This window comes from Artemia franciscana, chromosome 1, assembly GCF_032884065.1.
Source record: "Artemia franciscana chromosome 1, ASM3288406v1, whole genome shotgun sequence".
Classification (NCBI taxonomy): domain Eukaryota; kingdom Metazoa; phylum Arthropoda; class Branchiopoda; order Anostraca; family Artemiidae; genus Artemia; species Artemia franciscana.
This window is the reverse complement of record NC_088863.1, coordinates 50,660,679-50,687,178: the sequence shown is the minus strand read 5'-3', so window position 1 is coordinate 50,687,178 and position 26,500 is coordinate 50,660,679. Positions and strand designations below refer to the sequence as shown.

Sequence of the window (26,500 nt, the reverse complement as noted above, 5' to 3'; positions counted from 1 at the left end):
GTACGTATGGCAAACAAACCTCTTCAGGATTTGGGAATGCCTTCACCTAACCGTATCGCTGCTGTTTCGACATGTGTAGAATTGGATCGTGAACAAAGTTACAGTACGAGTGATCTATTGTCGTATGTACAAAATAACATTTCCAAGTTAACGTCGGAACAAAAAGACATTTATGATACGATAATGTATTGTGTCGATAACAACGTTGGAGAAATTTTCTTTTTGGATGCGCCAGGAAGTACTGGTAAAACGTTTGTGATAAAACTGATTCTGGCATCAATTCGATCAAAAAATGATATAGCGTTGGCAATTGCGTCGTCCGGAATAGCCACAACATTGCTGCCTGGTGGAAGAACTGCTCATTCCGCTTTGAAATTGCCTCTGAATTTGCATTCTAAAGAAACTCCCACGTGCAATATTTCCAAATCATCTGGGATGGGTAAAGTATTGCAGCAATGCAAACTTATTATTTGGGATGAGTGCACAATGGCACACAAAAAATCGCTCGAGGCTCTGGATCAATGCTTGAAAGATTTGAGAGGAAAGTCGAAACCCTTTGGCAGCACATTAATATTGCTTGCGGGAGATTTCAGGCAAACATTACCTATAATACCTAGATCAACTCCTGCAGACGAAATGAATGCTTGCCTGAAAAATTCTAATTTATATGCACACGTAAAAATATTAAAATTAACTACAAATATGCGTGTCCGATTGCAAAACGATGACTCTGGTCAAACATTTTCAGATCAATTGCTGGCAATTGGAAACGAAAAGCTCCCAGTAGACTCAATTTCAGGACGTATACAACTACCTGCTGATTTCTGTAATTTAGTGACGTCCAAAAATGAATTGATTGAAAAAGTATTTCCGAATATTCTAAAAAATTATAAAAATAATAAATGGCTAAGTGAAAGAGCGATTCTCGCACCCAAAAATATAGATGTCCACAAAATCAACAATACTGTTTTGACCAAGATTCGAGACCAGAAAGTCCTTTATAAGTCAGTCGACACAGTTTTGGAACCAAATGAAGCGGTTAATTATCCATCTGAATTTTTAAATTCCATAGATCTTTCAGGGTTTCCACCACACGTGCTACAACTAAAAATAGGCGTACCAATAATACTTTTAAGAAATATCAACCCACCAAAGCTTTGCAATGGCACGCGACTTGCCGTAAAAAAAAACAATGGAAAACCTAATAGAGGCCACAATCTTGACAGGGCCTTTTGAGGGTGAGGCTGTTCTTATTCCTCGCATTCCCATGATTCCAACGGATCTGCCTTTTCAATTTAAAAGATTGCAATTCCCAATTCGATTAGCATTTGCAATCACCATTAACAAAGCTCAAGGTCAATCATTAGAAAAATGTGGTATAGATCTTAATACTGATTGTTTTTCCCATGGACAATTGTACGTTGCATGTTCGAGGGTCGGTAAACCTGACAATCTATTTATATGCAGCGACAATTGGACAGCGAAGAATGTTGTATATTCGCAAGTTTTACGCAGTTAATTTGTATTGTATCTATCTATCTATCTATCTATATAAAAACGAGTTGTGTGTATGCATGTTTGTTTGTTTGTAAAAAGAGCGTTTGCATATGACGTCATTATTAGTACATACGGCTTTGTATATGCACAGACAATGGGAAAGTCAAGAATGTTGTATATTCGCAATTTTTACGTAGTTTAACTCCTGCAGACGAAATGAATGCTTGCCTGAAAAATTCTAATTTATAGGCACACGTAAAAATATTAAAATTAACTACAAATATGCGTGTCCGATTGCAAAACGATGACTCTGGTCAAACATTTTCAGATCAATTGCTGGCAATTGGAAACGGAAAGCTCCCAGTAGTGGGAAAGCCAAGAATGTTGTATATTCGCAATTTTTACGTAGTTTGAAACACATATATAAATCCATCTATATTCACAGGTGGGACACAGGGACACAACTACAATGACACGTAACTAATATGGCACGTAACGACTTACGCGCGCGGGGGGGCTTGGGGGGGGCGCGAAGCGCCCCACCAACTAGGTGTTGGGGTGGCGCGAAGCGCCACCCCAACAGCTAGTATATATATAAAAATAAGTTGTTTGTCTGACTGTCCGCATATGACGTCTAAATTATTTCATCATATACCAATTCAAAAACGAATGTACACAATCTGAAGTAGCTGACTTGGTAGAGCGTTATGTTTCAGGTTGTAGGTCCGAGAGGTTCCTGGTTCGAACCTTGAATACAAAAGAAGAAAAAAAAACTAAGAAAGGTAAAAACTACCAAAAAAATAAAAAGAAACTACTAAAAAAACTAAAATAGCTAAAAAACTAATAAAGGTGAAAAATTAAAAAAAAAAACTAAAAAAACTAAAAAAAAGGTAAAAACTACAAAAAAAACTAAAAAGAAAAAAAAACTAAAAACTAATTAAAAAATACTAAAAAACTAAAAAATTAAAAAGAAAAAAAAACTGATAACAGTAAAAAAACTGAAAAATAAAGGAGAAAAAGAAAAAAAAAAGAAAAAAAAAAGGTAAATGTATTCAAGCCGAAGTACCTGAGTTGGTAAAGCGTTATGTTCCAGGTTTTAGGTCCGAGAGGTTCCAGGATCGAAGCTTGGCTTTAGCATTAATACAAAAGAAGTAAAAAAAACTAAAAAAGGCGCGAAGCGCCCCCACCAACTAGGTGTTGGGGTGGCGCGAAGCGCCGCCCCAACAGCTAGTATATCATATTAATAGCACAGCAAAAGCATAGCTGCGAGGCTGTGCTATCAGACAACAAACAATCACAAGAAAAAAAACTTAAAAAAGAAAAAAAAAGAACAAAAAAAGAACAAGGACATGAAATCATGTACCAAAACAATCCACATAATAAATTAATTTACAAAAAAACATAACATATTGAGATCTTGAAGCAACAAAATAAATAAATAATAAAAATATAAATAGATTCTTTTAATGTGTGTCAAAAGTATATTTACGAAGCAACTCCAATCGCGGCTCAGATTTAAATTGATTGAAATTATCCAATTCCTTTGCAGCTGTACTAAGCTTATTCCGAAGCTTAGACACTATAAATAATACAAAAAGAAGACCTATTAGAAACTAAACGAGGAATCTCAATATCACCTCTTGCTCGTGTATTGTGTTTGTGAACAGCTGATCTTAGAATGTCGCAAGAGGACTCATTCTAAGGGAAATTAAAAGTTCTAGTGGCCTTTTCAAGTTACCAAAAAATTGGAGGACGCCTTGGCACCCTCGATTTCGAAATTCAATTGGAGGGGGTTATGGTGGAGAATCTTTCCATGGAGGAATTTGTCATGAGGGAACAGAATTTCCATGAAGGGGGGGGCAGGATTTTCTAGCATTATTTAAAAAAAAGAGAAAAAAAATTAAAAAAAGTTTTTTCAAGTGGAAGTAAGAAGCAGCATTAAAAACTTAAAACGAGCAGAAATTATTATGTATATAAGGGGGGGGGTACATCTCCTCCTCCACACCTCACTCTTTATGCTAAAGTATTTCATGTAATTTCAACTACTCATTCTACAGCCTTTGTGATTCATGCGTCATTCTTAGAGAATTGGGACAAAATCCAAGCTTCAGCGTAAAAAACGAGGTATTGATGATGGGAGGAACCCCCTCATATATGTAACAAAAATATACAAATATAGAAGTTCATTACGTAAGTTAATTCGTAAGTTATGTACATTTATTACTAACTAAAACGTTCTTAAAAAAAGTTCTAGTTGCCTTTTTAAGCAACCAAAAATTGGAGGGCAACTAGGCCTCCTCACCCACGCCTCTTTTTCAAAATCGTCCAATCAAAACTATGAGAAAGCCATTTAGCCAAAAAAAAAATAGCTTGCACAACTACTGTGCAAATTTCTTTTAATTATTCATGTGCGACAAGCCAAAATCAAAACATACATTAATTAAAAGACGTTCAGAAATTAAATTAAAAAACAAGTTTTTTCAACTAAAAGTAAGGAGCAACATTAAGACTTAAAACGAACAGAAATTATTCTGTATACAAAAGGGGCTGTTCTCCCTCAGTGCCCCTCTTTTTACGCTGAAGTTTGACTCTTTCTAACAACTCTACTTTTTAAAACAATAAAAAACTATAGCGTAAAGATCAGGTTATTGAGGATGGAAAAGCCCCTTTCATATACAGAATAATTTCTGTTCGTTTTGAGCTTCAATTGCGCTCCTTACTTTCAGTTGAAAAAACTTTTGTTTGTTTAATAGTCGATAGGGTTGAGAATTTCATGGGAAGGGTTTCAATTTTGGATGTTGGGACCATTCAAAGGCAGGGCCATTCAAAGGCAATCCTCTGACTTACAGAGGACGTGGCCAAGGTGCATTCATCTCCTATATTTCAGAAGGTTAGTAACTAATGGTCGACCAGTTTGCTGGAAAACTCCTATTTGTATGATCTTTTCTTGCCACAATATGTTCAGTATTTTCTAAGGGACATGTTTTAAGCAGCTAGGACACGTTTCTTCACTTGGACATTTAGTTTCTAGCATTCACTTGCATGGAAGAGAATAAAAATCACATTACTATTCATGAGTCAGAATTTCAAGCGCATAGGGTATTTCTTAATGCACCAGCCTGGTTTAAAATTACTGAAGATTGATGTAGCATGTCTAATCCCCCTCTTAATTTTGTTGGTTATTTCACCATTGTAATCAATTGAACTCCCAAGGTACTTGAATACATTGATCTTTTCAATTGCTCTATCTTAGCATTTCAGTGTCAGCAGAGTCAGATGTAGCCAAGCTCATTGTCTTACAGACATTTACTGTAAGCCCCACTTTTTCAGCTTTTCATCTATGGCATTAAGTAGCAGCTGCAGTTACAGTTTCAATTCTTCAAGAACAATGTCAACAGCCAAGTCCAGGTCAGGGATCTATTGGCTGCAAATCTTCACTCAAGAGTCTGAGACATTCCTGGCTCTGTAAGAATCTCCAGAGCCAGGAATAGTGCACAGGGCATCCATTAAACTTCACCAGACACCACAGAGCTACAGCCCTAATCTCCTTCCCCTGGGGTTGAAGAGACATCTCCCCTTTGCCCCAATCCTGTTCACACTGCTATTGCAAGGTTTGTCTTGGAAGACATCTTTTGCGCCTCCCTTCAGGGTACTACTCATAAAATGTATATGGATGTCAATCCTCTGGCTTACAAAGGATGCAGCCAAGGTACATCCATCTTCACATTTCAGAAGGTCAGTAACTAATATTTGAGTGGTTTGCTGGAGAACTATTATATTTGTGACCTTTTCCTGCCACAATATGTTCAGTATTCTTTTAAGGCACGTGTTTTCAAAGATCCTGATGTATATCTCCAGTTTGACACTTAGTTTCCAGCATTCAATTGCACTGAGGATAATGGATATTATCATGAGATTAATAGATATCCTTGAGGCAGAGCTTCAACCACATAGAGTATGTCCTATTGCCCTAGATTTGCTTCAAGTAACTATAAGCTGATGTAACATATTGTCTAATCCTCCTCTTACTTTTGCTAGTTATTTCAATATTAAAATCAATCCATCTCCTGAGGTACTTAAAACCATTGACCTTTTTAACTGTCCTATCATTGCATTTCAGCATCAGCAGAGAGTCAGAGCCAGGCAGCTCTTTTTCTTACTGACAATTACTATAAACCTTATTTCTTCAGCCTTTCCATCTATGACATCAAGTAGTAGCTGCAGGCACTGTTTTGTTTCTTCAAAAAAGAACAATATTGCCAGCTATGTCCAGATCAGAGATCTGTCAGCTGCAAATCTTCACTCTAGAGTCTAAAACCAACTAAATACTTGAATTTTTTTTTTTATTATTATCATCTGTGGGATTCAACCCAACCAACAGACTGACAATCATTGTTGCTATTGGATTCAATTTCTGTCAGTTGGCATTCCTACATGCTAATCACACCTAAGAATTTAGGAACTTGTGTACATTTCTTCAATGGTAAAGATTCAACCATTGACCTTTGTTTTATTAGTAGCAGACTATCTGTTTGTAGTAAGGTTTCCAGGTTCCATGATAATCTTGGCAGTCAGCAGTATCCAACTATAACAGAAGTATCTAAAAGACCAGTTCTATCTAAATTCAAAACTGCACCTAGATGGATTTTCAACAAGGATACTTTGAAACCATGGGCAGATAAATTGGGAAGTATGGTCCCTGACATCAGTAATGATATTGATGATTTAAATGAAAATATTTCTAAAAGCATTATTGATGCTTCAAATATTTTTTTCAAACTCTAAACACGATTAGAAAAAAAAACAGAAAAAATGAACATTGTTGGAATAATAAATTAGTACCATTAAAACAAAATAAGTGTAATAACAGAAAAATATGGCTTTTAGATAAAATAAACCTTTATAAAAAATGGAAATGAGAAAGGCAGAAGCTATATTTAAAAAGCATGCCCAAGCTGAAAGAAAAGCACCTTGGGAAGACATCTGTGAAAATTAATTTAACCAGTCAGCTCCTACTAAGACCCTCTAGAAAATTTTCAGGATCTCAGCATAGAGAGCAGTCTACTCAAGGGATTCAGCCTAATGATGGTTTCACTTACGTTCAAGCCATATGAGGTGGTGGAGACATTGAATGGTTATTTTGAAGGTTAATTTTCAAGTAATTGTTCATATAACAACTCTCTGTTTATGAAAGCTCTGTTTCCCCCAGTTGATAGAGATTTTGATATGGAGGAGCTAACTTCTACAATATAGTCACTCAGCAATGGGTGAAGATTTGATCCACAGCAAAATGCTTAGAGCTCTTCCATCAACTTTCTTGGTCCCCCTTCTCTACCTGTTTAATAAATGTTGGGATTCAGGTTCTGTCCCAATAGCTTGGAAGTCTTCAATGTTAGTCCCAATATATAAAGGTAAAGGAGATTGTCCTGATCATTCATCATACTGTCCAATTGCCTTAACCTCAAGCATAGCTAAACTCATCAAGAAAATGCTTAAGCTTATATTAAAATTTTGATTTAGAGACAACTAATCATGGAAATATCATTGGATGACATGTATAAAAATAAGTATTAAAAATCCTTAATGGTACATATAGCAGTTTAGACAATTTTATGGACAAATATATGGAACCCCTATACAAAAACATGATTATATTTTGCGACTGGTTGGTATTGAGAAGGTGAGAAATTCTGAAGTAATATTGCAGCTGCATTCTGTTTCCATGGTTAACTGAAATGGTGCAAATTTCCCCCTTAATACCATTTTATTTTTATTTTTAAATGTTTCATAAGAAATCAATGCTATTCCACTGATTCAAATTGAGAATTCAGAGACACATCTATACCAGCTAGATAAAAAAAATAACACATAATTATTTACCTTCTTTTATAAGCAATTTTTCGAAAATCTATTCTTCTTAAATGATTACTCTAACCCTTGAAAGAGTATCTTCTCTCATGCACTTAGTTTTCGGTATATCCTATACTTCTACAAACCTTTAATGAAGTTTAAAGAGTATAGCCTTTATTTTAATGTTTTAGGATGAACAGAGGTGATTTGTCATATAATGTAGAGCTTTAATTAGATGAAAATAGGCAGTAAAGTGGCCACCATTTGCTCACCAAAATTCAAAACTTAAATTAATAATTTTTGCACTTCTCATATATTTGATTTCTATTATACAAGTCCCCTAAAAAAACAATGTTGTAAATACCACCCTGCTTCACAAAAAAAAGCACACCCAAAAAACCAAAACAGAAAGCCAAAAAAGTAATGATATCAATTTCTTTGCCTCAGTGCCATAGCAAGACTTAAAACAAATTTTTGAATGTAAAAAGAATTAAATATTTTGCTTTTCAGCCCTATTGTGACAGCAAAATCCTAAAATATCATTTTCACAGCCTAGAGATGTTAGGAGTTTAAATTTCTTTTCCTTGGTACTACAAAATGAAGATTTTCAACTCCAAGTTGGCTTTTGTGGTAAAACAGACAGATTTCCTTGATAAACATAAATTTAATTAAATACTTATTGGCCATACGTGTCATTAGTAAAATCTAACAGAGACCACACAAGATAACTAGAATCGTGTTTCAAAGTTGTTAGCAAAAAGAAACAGTCTTAATAATTAAAAACTAAACTATTAAAAACCAATTGCAACAAAATAACTTTCTTCCCATCCCAAACAAGAGCAAGAAGACCAAACCACAAATCCACCACTACATCACAGGGGGGGGGGCATGCACCCCCTGGATCTACCACCAATGCCAGCTTTGCATCTTGCTTAGACTATCTGTCTTGGCTTTATCTCCAATTAGCCATGGCTTGATGGCAACTTGCTTTAATTTTTGAGAATCATTCCATTATATGTTATTCACAACCAACACCACCCCCCTCCCCTTATATGCAAATATGTAGCCCAAATTGTATATTTCCCACGAGTTTTTTTTCTAATTTCATCAGTGTTGATTCAATTTACAGGTGTACGGACAGAAACAGGAGTGATGCATGGCAATTGCAAAGAAAATATATAACTTGAGCTATTTATTTAGACATTAAGGGGGCAGAACTGTTCAAAGGCCACTGTGGCTGAAGGGGGGACTGCAGCTAGACAATTGCCCACTTTATTTTTGGTTTTTAGCTTATATTTGAATTGGAATGGAGAGTTCTAACTAATTTTTATGGGCTACACCAATCCTAGGAACAGTTCTGGGGTGGTAAAATATGGTGGACTTGCTTTCAATTTTTTTTCATTTTTGTATATAACAAAATAGATAAAAAATATTTTTTAAAACAAGTTTCCTTCTCAACAGCCCCAATCCTATGCATATATCAAATATTCAAGTCAATTTACTTAACATACTCTCCCCCTTCGCTCTCCTGATGGTACCACATAAGCCAATAGCCCAAATAATGCAGGTAAATATCTTGATAAATGAGCATTTGGATAACTAAAAAACAAACTTATCTCTAGGATCAGAAATTCATCCTGAATCCAAACATAACATGTGTTTCTGTCTTGGTAAAATTTTTCAAACGCTACTTTTTGCAAGCATATCTTGGAAAAGTATGCTTCATTTTCCTAACCTAGTGAATTCCATTTTTACCCCTAAAGTCATCAGTCTTCTACATAAGGGACTTGTGTATCCTAAGCTGGAAGGTGGAATGTCTCTTGCCTTCCCATATTCAAAAAAAATAAAACATAAAAGTTCTAGGAGATGTGCCACTAAATTGATATATGGCATGCAGGATCTTTACTGCCCTGTAAAACTATCAAAGATGAATCTCTCTACACTTGTTTACAGGAGGAGTACAGGGGATGTCATTTTAGTCTACAAGTTATTGAGGGCTAATACTATCCCAGCATTATTCCCTACTGTTGGTACCAACTCAAGAACTAGAGGTCATCACCTGAGTGTATTGATGTTTTCAAAAAAGACTAGATGCTGAGTGGTCCTCCAGAGAGCATAAGCTCAGTTGGGTTGGTACTAAACATGGTAAATGTTTAGTTTAGAGCACTTAGAAATTCTAATTCTAGAAGTGCATTATGGGGCAGAACTGCATAAGGTGGGCTTGCTTACAGGTAACAGTATTCTATATTTACTGAATAAACCTCATTTTTTTTAGTTTTATTACTCTTTGTTGAATGCTTATAGAATACAGACTTCAACCTGCTACCTCTGGGGCTCATGGACTAATATGCTTTGCTCTATAGGCAATCTTACCTGTAAGCAAGCCCACTTTACACATTGTTAGTTTGCCCCATGGAGGAAGGGGGTAAACCAGAAATAGATACACTTCTCTAATAATGACAGAGAAACAATATGCAATCATCAGAATCTTGCTATATGCAGTAATATGCACTTTAGACAGCTTGGAACAAAACAAAATATTTACACTAAACATGGAACAGCACATAGTCACTAATGAACTTTGAATGTAACTCAAGTCATTGTTCTGGAGCTCTACAAGGAGAAATCCTTAGTAAAATTCTAGTTAATTGACTTCTTGCTATCTTGGAAAAGGTTTAGGTTAGGAAAATGAAACTTTCAGGGATGGGTCTACAGGCTAAAGTATGTCCCAGGAAGGTATTTTAAAGAGCCCTGCAATTTGCCTACATGACAGGTCTATACCTATTGAAATTTTGACAAAACAACATTTTACCTTAATTTTCAGTTACTAGCTGCTTTTTCTCTGCCTTTAGTTCTGAAAATGCAATTCCTGTTATTTGAGTAAAATTTTTAGCCATATCAATGTTTTTTTTCAAAATTTAGGAAATGTATTTGCATATCTTATAAACCTCATAAAATGGAATTGAGCTAAGTTTAGAAGCTGAAAACAATTTTGTTGTACTTCAATTAAGCAGAAGATCTATTTTGCAAGGTTTCACTTTTATAACACACATATTTTTAAAGGTCATCAAAGGTCAGGGCCCTCTAGAGGGAGAAGGAGTGGAGGTAGTTGCTTCAAAATACCTTCCCAGGACATATTTTAGCCTGTAGATTCATCCCTGAAAGTTTCATTTTCCTAACCTAAACCCTTTCTGAGATAGCAAGAAGTCAATTAACTAGAATTTTACCAAAATCCTTAGATTGCTTCTAGCAGAAATTTATGGTAACACCATTTCAAGTTAGCAAAAAGTAGCTTGCCTAGACTAGAATTTGCAATTATAGGTCCTATATTGACTTGATAACCTGAACACTTTCTCAGTCTTAAAATTATCTCTGTAAATTTGATTGACTGTCTGATTTACCACAACACATCTTGTGGTGATTTTGAAGGATGGTCTAGGCCTACAAAATGGAAGGAGGTTAATAGCAAAATGAGATTAATAAAAAATGCTAGCCTACACTTTATCAAGTTAAATTTTCATTTTACTTTTAGTTTGTACATATAGTATGGACTATACACGGGACTAGCAGTGGAAAGGGTCATTTGAATAAGGAAAAAATTAGCCAAGGCTAGTGTGTTGACCTTGACCCTGTACCAGTTATAGAATCTCATATATAATTACTGAATGTAGCACCAATACCTATGCTTCTAATTAACTTATGATTTTTTCGGAAGATATTCAAAATTACACTAATTTATATTAACTTACAAGGGAAGTATAGCTAGTGCCAAATGCAATGTCCTTGACTTTCAAATTTTCATACTAAAATTTCCATCTTCCCCTTCTTCGCAGATATACAGGATATACTGACCCGAAAAACATTAGAAACTCTAAAAAAAGACATGGGACATAGAGCTCTATATTGCTCGGTATTTAACGGATAAATGGAGATGTACATGAGCTAATGAAACTCCAAGAAAGAAGTATTTTCTATTTCAGCATAAGTAAGAAGTTCTTTTTAATTAATTCATTTGCTTGGTATCTCTCTTCTTGTGAAGACAAAGCTTCTGTAAGCGCAAATCCAAAAAACCACAATTTGAAGGAAACCATTCACGGTAGGAGTCCTCCGGCAGAGAAAAGGAAACTGATAATCCAGCTGAATATCTCGCAAATCAGGTCCATTTGCACCAAATGATACTCTGTATCTTTGACATGGAGCTCTATATTGCTCGGTATTTAACGGATAAATGGAGATGTACATGAGCTAATGAAACTCCAAGAAAGAAGTATTTTTTATTTCAGCATAAGTAAGAAGTTCTTTTTAATTAATTCATTTGCTTGGTATCTCTCTTCTTGTGAAGACAAAGCTTCTGTAAGCGCAAATCCAAAAAACCACAATTTGAAGGAAACCATTCACGGTAGGAGTCCTCCGGCAGAGAAAAGGAAACTGATAATCCAGCTGAATATCTCGCAAATCAGGTCCATTTGCACCAAATGATACTCTGTATCTTTATTGCTAATTTTTTCCAGCTACACCAATAAGCCCTGAAGCACACTCCACATAATTTGGGACCTTGCTTACTTACTTACTTAATCATTATGCCGGGATGGTGGTGAGTGTCTTAGGTTTTCTTCACGTATGAGGGTGGTCAGCAGCAAGAATCTCTGCACAGACAACGAAATTCCAGCATGGTCAAGGATTTCCCGAGACTATCATTCCACCGAAACTTGGGTCTTCCTCTTTGACGTTTCCAGCAACTACTGGTTGGTTCAAGTTCATAAAGAATCCAATCTGTAGCATTAATACTTGATAGGCAGTCGTAAAATATGTCCGAACCAGCTATGCATTCACTCGGCAACCAGGTGTGACAAGAATAACTGGAAAGGCTTAATTAGTTGGCGGTCATTACTTACAAAATGTGTCTGTTGGATATCCTTGATTGTCTGAAGCCGCTTTGATTGAACAGTGTCAAATTGGTTCTGCAGAACAGCTCATGCAGGCCAAGTCTCAGCTTCATAAAGCAGCATCAAATAGACTGACCCTCCAAGGATCTTCATTTTGGTAGCTCGTTTGATCATTGGCCTTTTCCAGACGTGGTTCAGTCTACCAAAACAGCTGATGCCTTGACGACACGGGAAACAATTTCATAGTCAATGCAGCTGTACGATGATATGGTAGAGCAAAGAGAAATGAAACGGTCAACCATTTCGATTTTGTTCCTGGCAACCAAGATATTATAATTTTCAGCGTCAGACCTTGGCTGCACCACCCTGACTTTCGTCTTATTTCAGTTCATGGATAGTCCGTCCTGGCAACTTCTCCAAGAAGCTTGTTTAGAACCATGAACAGTTGTGATTAGCAGTTGGTGACTAGTGTTATGTCATCAGCAAAGTTACAATCACTGACAATGTAACTGAGTCCAAATCTCAACTTTCAAGTTGCGCAAGTCCTAACATGATTTATAATACGGTTAAATAGCTCAGGAGCAACTGAGCAACCTTGCCTTACTCCTGTTCTTACTGAAAAGAACTTGCTACATCTACCGTTCACTTGCACACAGGTTTCAGTCTCTTGATGCATTGCCCTGAGTAGGCGGACAAATTTTGATGGGAGACTAGTATTAGAAAGGATATTCCGTGGAGAATCTTTATCATCTGAGTCGAATGCTGCCTTGAAATTGACATAAACAGTGAATGCCTGCTGGTGGAGCTCGTTCGCCTTCTCAATGATTTGTCTTATGGAGAATATGTTCTCTATCGTTGATCGGACAGGCATAAAACCAGTCTGGTCTACTTTGTGCTTTCGTTGGAGGTCCACAGAACATCACCGCAACAAAACCATAGAAAAGACCTTGCCTGGTAATGAGAGGAGCGTTCTCCCTCTGAAGTTTTTGCACTCTCTTGGAGCCTTTTCTCTTCCACAGAGGTGAAATCACTCTTGTATGCCAGTCTTTCGGAATGATCTCTGAATCCTGTATTTCATAAAATAGCACTTTACGCCATAGCAGGATAGTACCGTAACCACTGTTAAGTAACGACGCGAAGAGTTAGCAGTTTCCAGGAGATTTGTGGCTTTTCAGTTTTTTCAACAGAACAGTTTAATTTCGACATCACCGAGGTGACTATGGATCACTAGTTGGGGATGTGAGGAGTCAGTACAGATGGAGAGAGAGGGGATGCATGAAGTAGAGATGAGAAGTGTTCACTCCACCTTGAATTGTTGGACACTCTGTCTTCAAGGAGCACTGTGGAAACCATGTTCACAGATAATCAGTTTTCTATTGGTTGAGCATACTCGCCCAAGAGGTCACGCGAGTGTTTGTACATCGCTCCAACGTCCTTCTCGTGGTAGCTTCTTGTAGCTAATCAGCTTTGGCGTCAACTAGTGGCTCGAGATTTCCATGTATCAGCTTATTAGTAATGCCATTGAGATGTCAATAGGACCTCATATCCCCCCTGGAGTCTGGCCTGTGTTCGGAGTGTAGTGTCTTCCACAGCTTCCTAGGAGTTCAAAGGCTTTTTGAAATGTGGAACTCGCTACTTGGAAAATAGTTTTTGTTAATTCAATAGACAAAGTTGAGTTTATTTTTATTTGAAACTTTTGATATGAAATAAATTTTTTTGAAAATCTTTCTGTGTAAACTAGTGAAGGACATGGTAAACGAATTCAATAGTACTTCATCTTCCCTTAGACCTTAGTTGTGACTGTGCTGCCATAGGTACCCAAGGCATCAAGGAAGAACCTACAGTTGTTTCTCAAGTTTGCTGCAGCTACGATGTCCACCTAATGTATTTGGGAATGGGCATTAACGATACACAGGTCTGCTATATAGGTGCCTTGTAGTGTTCCCCAGGTCTTTCTGTTTTACGGATGTCCGGTGGATGATTGTGAAGAACAGCAGATGAAACCCCTCGGTCACTAATCTATAGGATACGCTTTAAACCTTCTTCTTCTTCTAAAGGTATTAAGGATAACCTTCTTCTTGAAATTGTTAGTTTTGACTTCGGTTACAAGCAGTTGTCTAATTCCAATTGCCACAGATTAATTAGTCATTGTCTTACTTAAATGAAAATTAGTTTCCTCCCAAATAAAGGAGAAAATTACGAATGCTAGGAATCGTCTTTCTTGCAGCTGCTTTAAGTACTATGTGTGTGAAGGATATAGGAGCACAGACAAGACATTGCTATTAAAAAGCTTCAAGCTCAAAGAGAGGTTCTGAAATCAGCAAAACCCGTTTAAGGTGGCACTTGTTTATCTTATTCTGGCCCATACTTTTTGCACCGTATATGCTGCGAACCCAATTAGCTCCCCAGCATTTGAATAGAACTACTTGTTCTGTGTCCTGGTTCAAACAGTTGAGATCTAAGAGAAAGTCAGAAATCGCCATGTATTTTGACTTTATGGTGCTTTCATTCTTTCTTTCATTCTAGTAAATTTTTCTGATAGTCCTTCTTACATTACTCTAATACCGCAATGTTATCAGCAAAGTCTTTACTTAAATTTGTTAGAGAGATTATATCTCAACGAGATTCACGCTCTTTGAAGGCTGAAACGTTTCTCCAAAGTTCATTACCAATTTAAAATTTGAGTTTCCTATATTACTTTTAACATTCCTTTCTATTTCAAAAATAGTAATAAAAGTGCGTGCACCTAATTTAAGATTGGATAATTTCTTTTGTTCAATACTTTCTTAATGACAGTGTCGCCTGTTTTAGGTTTTTTTCCATTTTGAGGCTTTTTTTGGTTAAACTCTCCTAAAAAATAAATCAAGATAATCGTTTAATTTTGTAATAGCTAGAACTGGTCATTTCCAAATTACCCCCCTCCTTGAACACAGATTGAATCTCTTTTTAGATACTTAAAAGCTTAGATACTTATGCAAGGAAATATTCCTTTGAGCACGCCACCTTCCTCGATATAATAACATTCTTTTCCAATTTTCATTTTGTTGTTGTTGACAATCTTCTCTTTTTATTTTGCTGTCTGTATTTTGTAGCTTGATGGATTTTCTATACATCAATTTATTCATTTATAACTTCTATTCTAAGAAAATTTGCCCATATCAACGACAGATACTAATTATGCGGGATATTGCTTCCATCTTATGCTAGAGACAGAAAGAGTAGTATTCCAACCATATGGAATATGTTTTTACATTTATTACTTATAAGCATAATTATTTTTTAAAAGGAATGAGATTGATGTAAGAAAACACGTACGCAGTTGAGTCCTTCCCCCCTCCATAGATCCTCGATATTTTTATAGTTATTTCGACAGTTTCTTATAAGTTGACGCCATTCTACCTGTTTTTAGTTCCGGCGTCTGCTTGGAATACTACCCTTTATACTCAAAACACGCTCCTTCATAAGTACCAGTTATGATTGTTTCACCCAACGTAAAAGTTGTTTTCTCGTCTTTGTATTTATGTGCATTATCTTTTGTGAATATACTGAAGAGATTTAAAATATAATTAATATCATAAGATACATCAAAAGAATCCACTTATTTTGCTAGTTTCAAATTTATTAGATTAATTCAAGTTTGGTGTTATCCATCAAAAGTTACGATCCGGGAAAAATTTGTTTGATTTTTGAAAAAGGAGGGAACACTCCGTAAAAATCAAGGGATCTTGATGATAATTATATCACCAGATTCAGCGTATCAGCGAGCCCTACCGTAGGAGTTTCAAGCTCCTACATTCAAAAATCTGGAAATTTAAATTTTTGGCCAGCAAAAGTATTACGGATGCGTTTTTTTCTTTTTTTTTCATGGGTGATCGCATGGAAATGAAAGCTATTGGACCGGAAATTAAAAGTTCTTGTGCCCTTTTCAAGTGATCAAAAAGATTGTAGGGCAACTAGCCCCCCCCCCCTCTCACTTGCTTTTTCCCTAAGTTGTCCAATAAAAATTTGGGATAGTTATTTTGTTCAGCATAGTTAAAAATCCAATAAATATGTCTGTAGGGGTAACATAACCCCCGAAGTCCGTCGGGAGAGACTTGTAAGTTATGAAATTTGCCCGTTCTTTACATATATTATTTGTTATTGGGAAGTATACGGTCATTTTTAGGGGGGTTTGTACTTTGGGGGTTTGCCCGGGGAGAATTTTTAGTGTGGGGGGAATTCCTGGGGGTTGAAATTTCATAGGGTTGATTTTACACGGGGAATTTTCACATAATTCCTATAAAAAATTCTTTTTGTTTGTCTTCAATCTACCTAGTACGGATGTTTGACTGTGTCCTCCAATGGCTTGAAAAAGGTAGCTGTTTTGTCGACATTTGCGCAGTGGATTTCCGAAAGGCCTTTGACCTAATCCGCCACCTGACTACAGGCATGGATCTCCAGGAAATGGGGGCTAAACGACGCACTCTTGGCCTTGTACTTGACTTCTTAACTGGTCGAAAACAAAAAGTCTTTGCACTCCACGAAAACGATTCGGATTCATCATGGTCAGATACTTCTTGTGGGGCCCCACAAGGGACGAAATTAGCTGGAATAATTTTCCTGCCTGTAATTAATTCCCTACTTAATCATCACGACGACCGTTACAAGTTTGTAGATGATCTGTCCATAGTTCTCCCTTACCTGGTCGAAAACACTATCATAACAAAGCAGTTTTCAGACCAGTTATTTGATCAGCTAAAGACCGAATGCTCAAGTCATGATCTTACCATTAACGTAGCCAAGTCGAAGATAGTTCGTTTCAACCCTCTGAAGCGGAACATAGATATGCCTCTAGTCCCTTTCCCGATTGTGAACGAAATAAAAATCTTAGGAGTAACTTTCACTAGTGACTGTAGTTTCAGTGCCCATATTAATTTAACCGTCCACAAGGCTAATGCAAGCCTTCAGACACTTACCCAAATGAGGCGTTTTGGGTGTGATACTAAAAGTCTTCTCCAAGCTTACATGTGCTATGTTCGCCCGTTGCTCGAGTACGAGTGCCCGGTGTGGGGTCCATCTGCTATCCGCACAGTGTACCTATTACGCGACATAGAGTCCGTCCAGAAAAGAGCAAAAAGGATTATACTACGAAACCGTGACATACCCTATGATCAAGCCCTCGCTAAATTAAATTTATCTCCACTTAAAGTCCGGCTTGAACACCTTATTCAGCAATTTGGAAAATCCGTCCTAGCCAATAAGAGCCACCGATCAATACTACCCGAACCAACCCCTCCCAACAGCCGAACTCGGTTACAAAATAAACTTGTACCCCCCTAAAGTACGAACAAATCGTTACGCCAACTCATTTGTGCCTTTCTTCACAACAATTTTTAATGCTGAGTCGTAGTGTGTGATTTTTGTTTAAATGTACGATTTTTGTGAAAAAACTGAATTTAGCTATGCTATAATAGTTTTTAAATATACCGATCTCTCTCCCTCTCTCTCTCTCTCTCTCTCTCTATCTCTCTCTCTCTCTCTCTTATTTCCTCTTTGCCAACTCAATTTTGATTATGGAAATGTCCGGGGGGCTTTTTTCAGTGTGTTTGAATTTTTTACAACTCCTACTGCTAACAATTCACCGCAGCATTAAGTCGCTAGATGCCAACAGCCGCCTCTTAAAATTCCCTGGAAAAAAATCCACGGGAGGGGGGATTTACAGAGTGACTGATAAAACGATTAAAAATGAAAGTCGCTTTCAGATGAAATGATGCTAAGGTGAATTTTTCAGGCTGAAAGAGTCCGCAAGAAATTTTACGAAGGGGGATTTTCAATGAGGACGAAACTGTCTAGAGGGAATTTTACGGAGGAGAGGGTGCTTTTTATGTTGGAGGATATTTACACGGATAAATTTCCCATGAAGGGGGGATTTTTCATGAAGCATGAGCCAGATTTACTGGCATTATTTGAAAAACGACCTGAAATTAAATTAAAAAAAGTTTTTCTAAACTGAAAGTAAACAGCAACATTAAAACTCAAAACGGACAGAAATTATTCCGTACATTAAAAGGTTGCCCCTCCTCAATTCCTAGCTTTTTACGCTATAGATTGACTTTTTCTCTCAATTTTTTAAATTACGGATTCTGCAACACAAGGACAGTTTAATTAGAATGGGTATCTTTAGCGTAAACAACAAGGTATTAAAGGAGGAGGGAAAATTAATCTGCAATGCCCGATGATTTTTGATTGACTTTGATTTTTTTTTGTCTACTAACATGCAACTACTCTTGGCTCATTTATCCCCTTCTGATCTCTTTATTACAGGTCTCCCTCTCTTCTTTTCATTAATCTTGATCATCTCTTGTTTTACGTTTTATGGCTAAGAGCTTGCAATTAAGACATTCATGCAAACTATATTCTATTCACTCGTAAAATGGAAGGGAAAAAAAGAAATCCAAAGTAGAAATGGATTGGAAAGAGGACTAATATTTGTAGCTCGCATCAAGTTTCATCTGTGTCCACTTCCTGGAAGTTGTTGGCTCAGAGTAGTTGCTTCTATTTCCGTTCAGAGGACGGATTTCAAAGTCGTTATCAGGATGAACAAAGTACACCATTGACTGACGAATTGTCTTCAATTTTAACTCTTCCTGTGGTATTCGAACTCGGTGTTTCTGAAACATAAGTTAATCATATATTTAAAAAAAATCATTAAACACGAATTTCATAGAAATGACATATTGTTTTTGAAACGACATGATGAATAAATGAATCATTTTATTCAGTGACTAAACCTGTACAGACTATTTCATTATTTAATCTACAAAATAGATCACAAAATGTCAGATTCTAAAGAAAGCATCAAATAGCACAAAGGAACAAAGAAAAACAATGAATAGGGAAGAATTACTAATAGGAAGTAAAAGCAGAAGACAAAATGAAAAAAAAAATTTACACAATATCCAGTCTCTTTGTTTGATTCAAATATACTAAAACTGCACGCCACGCGCCTTTATTAAATCGAATGAAATTAAAATTAAAAATATCAGAACTAGAAAATTCTTGTAGTAAATTATATTTGAGTTCTTTTATTTAAAAAAAGTTTACACTCTAAAACATTACGATACAGTCTCTTTATAACTAGAATGACAAGTGGAACAGTTACTTTTATCAATTTTAAATAAAAATGAATTCAATTTACAGTGACCAGAAACGATTTGTGTCAATTAAGTTATTACAAAAAGGTTTTACAATTTGAAATATGATCAATAAAGAACTGAAGAGTCCAGGGCTTAACAGCTTTGGAGAATAACTTCATATATAGGTTTTCGCGTAAAGTTTTTCGAATTTCATTTATACTATTGGGAGTAAAAAAGGAATTACTGAATAAATAATTTACTTGCGAGTCAGTATAATATTTATGTTCATTTAATGTATGGTTATTTAAATTATGAAAGGATGGCCAATAATCAGGCCTCCCTTTCTTTAGATATCTGGTGAGAGCTATCTTTTTGGCTCTAAATCCGGTAGAAAGGCATCCCGCTAAAGTCGTTATTTTCTAATTTTTAAGGAATAAAAGAGCTTTGGAAATTAACACCAGAAAAATTCTTTGGACAGAAAACCAATTTATTTACAATTTCCTTTTTAGTCAGGCTAACAACCATGCAGGTATTTCATGTAAAAAGGGGGATTAAATAGCAAGTTTATCCAACTTTCTTAAGGCAAATGGTTTAAGACACAAAGTGGTTCTAAGAGAACATTACAGCTTTGTTGAATGCTTCCTGGCGACTTTTTCTTTATTTTCATTATGGTCATTCCAGAACAATTTTGTATCCACAATTAAGCCCAAGTACCTTACATTATCAATTATTTATGTTCTATGACTTAAAAAACGAGATTGATTTTGGTAATTTCTCTTTTCTTCGCAAAGGTGATATCTTCCCGTTTACTAGCATCGGAATTTAACTTGTTTTCATCTTCCCATTTTTCCTATAGTTTGAATAACTTTTTGGCTGTATGATTCAGGATTTCCACATCTTTAGAAGATATTACAACGCACATATCATCAGCATACGTTTGTAATGAGCAACATTTCGGCAATTCTGAACGAAGCAAATGGTCAAGAACGCACTGGTAAAATAATTTTATCGCTAGTACCAAGTCTCGCCTGCCTTCTGTATTGATTTTTCTCGAGTTTGAACAATAGATTTAGCCTGTACTAGACTATCTTTCCCCCAACAATCATGGAATCGAGCATTCTTTTTATCCTTCCAAGGCAAAAACAGGTTTTGCACCAACAACAGTATGTTTTTCTGTACAAAGAGGTTTTGAAGAACTCTGGTCTCAAAAGTTAGTTTACCCAGGTGTTAGTAATAAAGATACTCTAGCCTACAGGAAAAGGAAAGTTGCCACAATTTTTCTACATATCAAAGAATAGAGCCCCAAGCTATGCAAAAATTTTTACCGATTTTTCCTTAATTACCTAGAAAAAAATTTCCGAAAAAGAAGCATTCAATGAGAAGTAAAGAGCGATATTAAACTTAAGACCAACAGAAATAAATTACTTAATTAATTCAAACTCAGAACAACCAAAATTACTATTAAAGAATAGCTGAAACCTGAAATGAACAGGAAATAAAATAAGTGATCATAGAAAACAAACAGATAGTAGTTATTAATATAGATGAATAAATGAATCTTGAAATTAGTAAAAATAATATTAAGTGTTCAACTGGAGTAAAAACGAACAAAAGTTACAAGAAGCTGGAATTTGGCTACTGCCCTTTCCACCTTTGCTAACCATAAAAGTTTAAAAGCTTGTTGCGTCATTTACGTTTTATTGAAAACTATGTGGATCTTGAACATTAAACTTTAGTTTTTCAAAAGGTCAACGAAAAATAAATGCAAAATCACTGTACCAATCAAGACGACTAAATAGAACTAATGAAAATCAACTGAATATTTGGAATTTAGTGATATTAATTTTGGGGAAATGAGTAATTAAGAATTTTATTTCATTGCAATTTCTTTTTTATTTGTTAATGTTCTAAATACAAAAGAATATATTTGTAATATATTTTGTTTTTCGGTAAAGCGCAAAAGACGCAACAAGTTTTAGACTTTTGCGGCTAGGGGTGGGAGTAAAGGGCAGCTGCCAAGCTCCTGCTTGTAGTAATTTTTGTTGGTTTTGAGTTTGACGTGAGGATTGAATTTAATTTTTACTCATTTTAAGATTAATTTATTCATTAATATCTATTCATCTATATCTAAATGTTTCCTTTGATCGGAATGCTCATTTGATCGGAAATCAAAAGTTCTAGTGCCCTTTTTAAGTGTTCAAAATATTGGAGGGCAGCCATCCCACCCCCATTTTTTTTTTTTAACCAAAGCTGTCCAATCAAAATTTCGATATAGCCATTTTGTTCAACATGGTCGAAAGATCTAATAACAGTGTCTTTGAGGATGACTTGGCCCCCCACAGATCCCGGGATAGGGGCTGCAAGTTATAAACTTTGTCCATTGTTTTCATATAGTATTGGCTACTGGAAAGTATAAATATATTTCCGAGGGTGGGGGGTTCTTATTGGGGTGCTTACATGGGAGGATGTTTCCATGGGAGGTGGAGCTGGGTTTCCCAGCATTAAATTAAAATACTATCAGAAAGTTTTTTCAACTGAAAGTAAGGAGCAACATTAAAACACAAACAGAAATTAATACGTATATGAGGATGGAGACCCCTCCTTAGTACCTTGCTCTTTACGCTAAAGTGTTTTGAATTTGTAAAAAGCTTGTTATTCTAATGAAACGGTCCTTGTGTATTGGGAGTCATTCTGAAATAACTGGAATGAAAAGTCAAACTTTGGCGTAAAAAGCAAGATACTGAGGAGGGGGCAATCCCCTCATATTTATAATAATTTCTTACCCTATTAAGTTTTAATGTTGATGTTCACTTTCAGTTGAAAAAAGTTTTTTGTTTAATACTGGAAAGAAGTGATGAACATAGGTTGATTGTTTAGTGTACAGTGATAAATGGGATAACATGTTCTAAAGAGGACATGTTTAAAATATATTTTCTTTTCTGTAAAGCAAAAGCAAAAATAGCACTACGAAACTTAAAAGGCCTAGGGGGACGGAGCCCTGCTTTTATCCGTGGCAACATATGTCCATTTAGAGCTTGACTTAACTGCATAATTTATTTTTGTTCATTCTGGTTTTATTTGTTCATCGATAGTAATTTCCGTTCGTTTTAAGTTTTAATCATTATTTGTCTTTATTTCAAGCTGTCTTGGATTTTGATGTGAATCTTTACCTTTTTTTGAAAGACATAATTTTTTGGCAAAGGTTTCCTCATGTTCATTTCTCTTCGCTTTTAATTGACATAGTTTTAATACTATTAATATTTAGATTTCTTGTATTTTATGCAATGTAATTTTATTAGTACTGTGACTTTTGAATTTTGGCTAGATAGGGAGAGGAATTATTATTCAAAGGAATTCAAAACCTGCACAATTTCGAGATTTTCAAGCAAACTGAAAAACAAGGTCATTTTAATTTAAATATTATTATGATAAAACAACCTAAATTAGTAAATAATTCTTGAAAAGGTGAATTGTTTGACTGTGAGTCGCTACACAAGTTTACTCTCGTTTGAACAAAGTTACAAACACCTCAACTGAGATATTTTCCTGAGGAAGCTTGAGCAAATATACTTATAATTGCAGCTTACTTGGCTTCATTCGAAGGGTATTTATAACTTTATATTTATACTTGATATAAGCTAAAAATTATAATAATTGAAGTATGATATTGTAGCACTTTAAGCTATAAGTTGAAATATCTAAAGGTTTTCTGTGCGCTTATTTTATTGTCACACGTCAAGAACAACTCAAAATTGGCCCTCACTCTCGTCACCAGTTTTGCCTGTGTTTACCAGTTTTTTCCTTTTCAGTGACCATTTCTCAGGGTCCCCACTTTTATATAGAACAAAACGGTGTTATTTTCAGTCAAAAGATATGGAAGAAATGTTTGGTTTAAAAAAAAATGATTTGTGGTTTAGTTTCGTGAACTTAATTTATGCTAATCAAATTTGTTATTTTAAAATGAAATTTATTTGGAATTTTCTTGCTAAATTTTAATTAATTAGAAATTAACAGAAAATAGCTTCAAAAAAGGTAGAGGAAGGTAAATTAAATGAAAGCAGTATCTTTCTTACCGTTGCAGGGTATTCGTTGTCTGTCCAAATTTGAAGCAAGTCACCCACATTTACTAAGAGTGCTCCAGGAATAGGTTTTGCCTCAACCCACTGCTTATTTTTAGTAAGAACTTCCAATCCACCAATATTGTCTTGGAAAAGCAGAGTAAAAGTCCCTAGAAATAATCATTCAATCGATTATCAGCCATATCATTTCATTATTTATAAGCATAATTTAGTGTTAAAGTAGGCCTATCCAACTAACCTACTAATCTGAATGACTAGCTTTGTTTTATACTTTTCCTCTTAGTTTTGAAACAGTTCGTAGCAAAGAACTATGAGCAAGGAGTAACGTAGGCTAACAGCAACTGAAAGTTTCAAAAAGTGTTTTGGTAAAACATACACACAAGAAAAACAAAAGTGATTCCAAATATTGAAATTCACCAGGTTTTAAAATACGCATCAAAAGCTAAGAGCCTGAAAAAATTGTTTCATTTTCAAAAAGGGGAAAAACATCCTCAAAGGGCAACCAATCTTCTTAAGAAATTATATAATCAAATTCAACACGCCAGAGAACCCTTCGGTAGTGATTTCGAGCTCCTGTCTACAAAAATGTGGAATTATATATTTTTTTTTGCGAGAAGAAAAAAGGAAGATGACAGATGTCTGTTTAATTTTTGTGGCACTTGGTATTTTTCTTTCAGGGGTTATTATATAAAAAATAGTCCTAGAAAATTGGAAGGCATCTCATACGAACGAAAAGTTACAGTTATAATAGCCATTTTAAGCAGCCCAAGAACTGGACCATAACCAAGTGGTGTTTTATGCCATTTTACGGCATCAAAGCACAATTTTTACCGAAAGAGTGCAAAATTCCTATCAATTTAAAAGCTCTGAGGTACATGATCGATGCAAAGTTTTTGAAAAACTATTTACTGAGATTCCTGATATTAAAGCAAAAATATCATATGAGTGCGCATAGATTCCTGAAGAGTGATATAATCCCATGAAATATTAAATTAATTAAATTTTTTGTTTTAACTAACAGAAATTATTCCATATATGAAGGGGGTTGCCTTAAAAAAACATACATCCCTAACCTTTCTTTTAGCGAAAAAACGAATTTCACATCTTAGAAGATGGGATGTCTGATATGCTGAAGCTCATAATGTGAATTTCCCAGGGCGACCAATAGCTACTGGGAACCTTTTATTTTATTAATATTTGATTTTGTTCGTTTGTACTCCAGCATCTGTAGTTTTTCGACTATTTTATTTGAAATAGAAATTTGCTTTATAATCATCATCAGTAAGTTCAAAACATCCACGCATAAGCAATATTCACAGATTTGCCATCGCTTTCTAATGTAAAATAGGGAGTGTTACGTTTCGTCCACTACAGTCATGATTTTTCTCATTCTTTCTTCCAAGCCCCCATAGGCAAAACCGTGAGTATTATGTTACTTTTACTCAATAACTCAATGAAGAAGCAAATTTTTTAATATGAGACTAAGATAGAAAATCAGGTATAAAAACACCAAACTGATGATATATTTTTTTTCTCAACGCACAAATGAACCCAGGGAAAATGATAGAGCTACTTTAACTTTTAAAACTTCAAAGCAGTATTTGAAAAATGTGAAAATGCGGCAATAACAGCTACATCTTTAACAGCAGAAAATTTAATGCTCTTTCTGCTGCCATGAATCCCACCGTGTTTTCAATAAATAACGTTAAATTATGAGCTAATAGGAAGTGTAACAAGAGGCTCCTCACTACTCACCACATATTATTTATCTTACCGTAGTCAGTATGTTCCCCACAACGCATAGTTCCAGGCTTGATTTGATCTTTCCTCAGTGGTGGATAATACAGTGTCCTAAATATGCTGCGATTCTCATTTGTTCCCATTAATTTATGGTTGTTGACAAAAAAATCTGCATCTTGTCCTTAAATAAGCAGCAAATCAAAAACAATCTGGTACAAATGAAGCAAAAAGTATACAAAATGGAAAATTTATAAGTTTGCTAGAGCCGCAAATCGGCAGCAGAGTCTGAGGAAAACCTAAAACCGACCTACTCTTTTAGTTTGAGTTAACTTCAATACAAAGTCGCTACCTTTACCGCGAACAAGAAGATTTTGAGATTAAATGTTCTTATATAATCCCTCTAGAGACAAAAAGACGTCTTAATAGGAAAGCAAAAGAGATTTCTTACATAAACGTTCTTATATAATCCTTCTAGAGACAAAAAGGAGGCTCTGAAGGCAATCTTTAAGGTATTTCAAAAAGCAATAAAGATAAACGTCTTTCGCTTTCCTCTGGTGACATTACCAGTCACTTTGCACTAGGGAATCACAGGAGAACTTCATTTACGGGATATTTTACATTGGATTTTACATTTACCGATTTCTTTATTCCAAAATATTGCTTATTTATTATTAACAAGAAAGACAAAACTGTTTTATAATTTAAAGAAAAAAGTAAGAACTAAGATGCTTACAGAAGAAATTTATGACGAGTCCATTTTCTATAAGCCACTTAAGCTAGCTTCGTACGCTTTAATTTTATATTAAAAAAAATTATTTCATTATTGTCGTTTAATCAAAAAACTAATTTCAATTTCAACAAACTAAACAATCAATAAATTTAAGCATATTCTAAGAAGAAAACAAATACACTTCTTAGAAAAAACAAAACAAATACTATAAAACCATAAAAATAAGGTTTTAAGCAAGTTATCACTAGAAATATTTCGAAGCAACATTTATACTAATTGGCTCGCGTTAATTTTCATATTTATACTTAATAAATATTAAATTTTTACGTTATTAATGTTCTAAATACTTCCAGTTACTTAATTAATTGTAATCTACTGACACAAAATCAAGTAGAAAATCAGGTAACCTCTTTGTAGGTTATACTCCAAAATAAGGATTTCAAATATAAATATATAAACTTAAAGATTGTTGCGACAATTTTTTTTTGCATTTAAGACAATGTAACGATTCTAACACAAGGAACACGAGCAATAATTCTTATCGCGCCTTAAGCCCCAACAAGGTACGAATTATTGTTAATAGATAGTGGTGGAGGGGTTCTG

General features: G+C 35.2%; 2 protein-coding genes across 2 annotated transcripts in view; both read right to left on the bottom strand.

Moving 5' to 3' along the window:
• Positions 1 to 11,218, bottom strand: part of LOC136031095 (dehydrodolichyl diphosphate synthase complex subunit DHDDS-like) — a 41,604-nt gene extending 30,386 nt beyond the window's left edge. The window contains exon 1 of the mRNA XM_065710381.1: positions 11,097 to 11,218. The gene's annotated coding sequence lies outside the window, so the exon portion shown is untranslated. The remainder of the gene's footprint in view (positions 1 to 11,096) is intronic.
• A 7,395-nt stretch (positions 11,219 to 18,613) lies between these two features.
• Positions 18,614 to 26,500, bottom strand: part of LOC136031088 (uncharacterized) — a 91,207-nt gene continuing 83,320 nt past the window's right edge. Inside the window, exons 5-7 of the mRNA XM_065710368.1 lie at positions 25,202 to 25,348; positions 23,422 to 23,576; positions 18,614 to 18,883 (exon numbers count right to left, since the gene is read on the bottom strand). Coding sequence (XP_065566440.1) covers positions 18,695 to 18,883; positions 23,422 to 23,576; positions 25,202 to 25,348 — 491 coding nt within the window. The 3' untranslated portion in view covers positions 18,614 to 18,694. The remainder of the gene's footprint in view (positions 18,884 to 23,421; positions 23,577 to 25,201; positions 25,349 to 26,500) is intronic.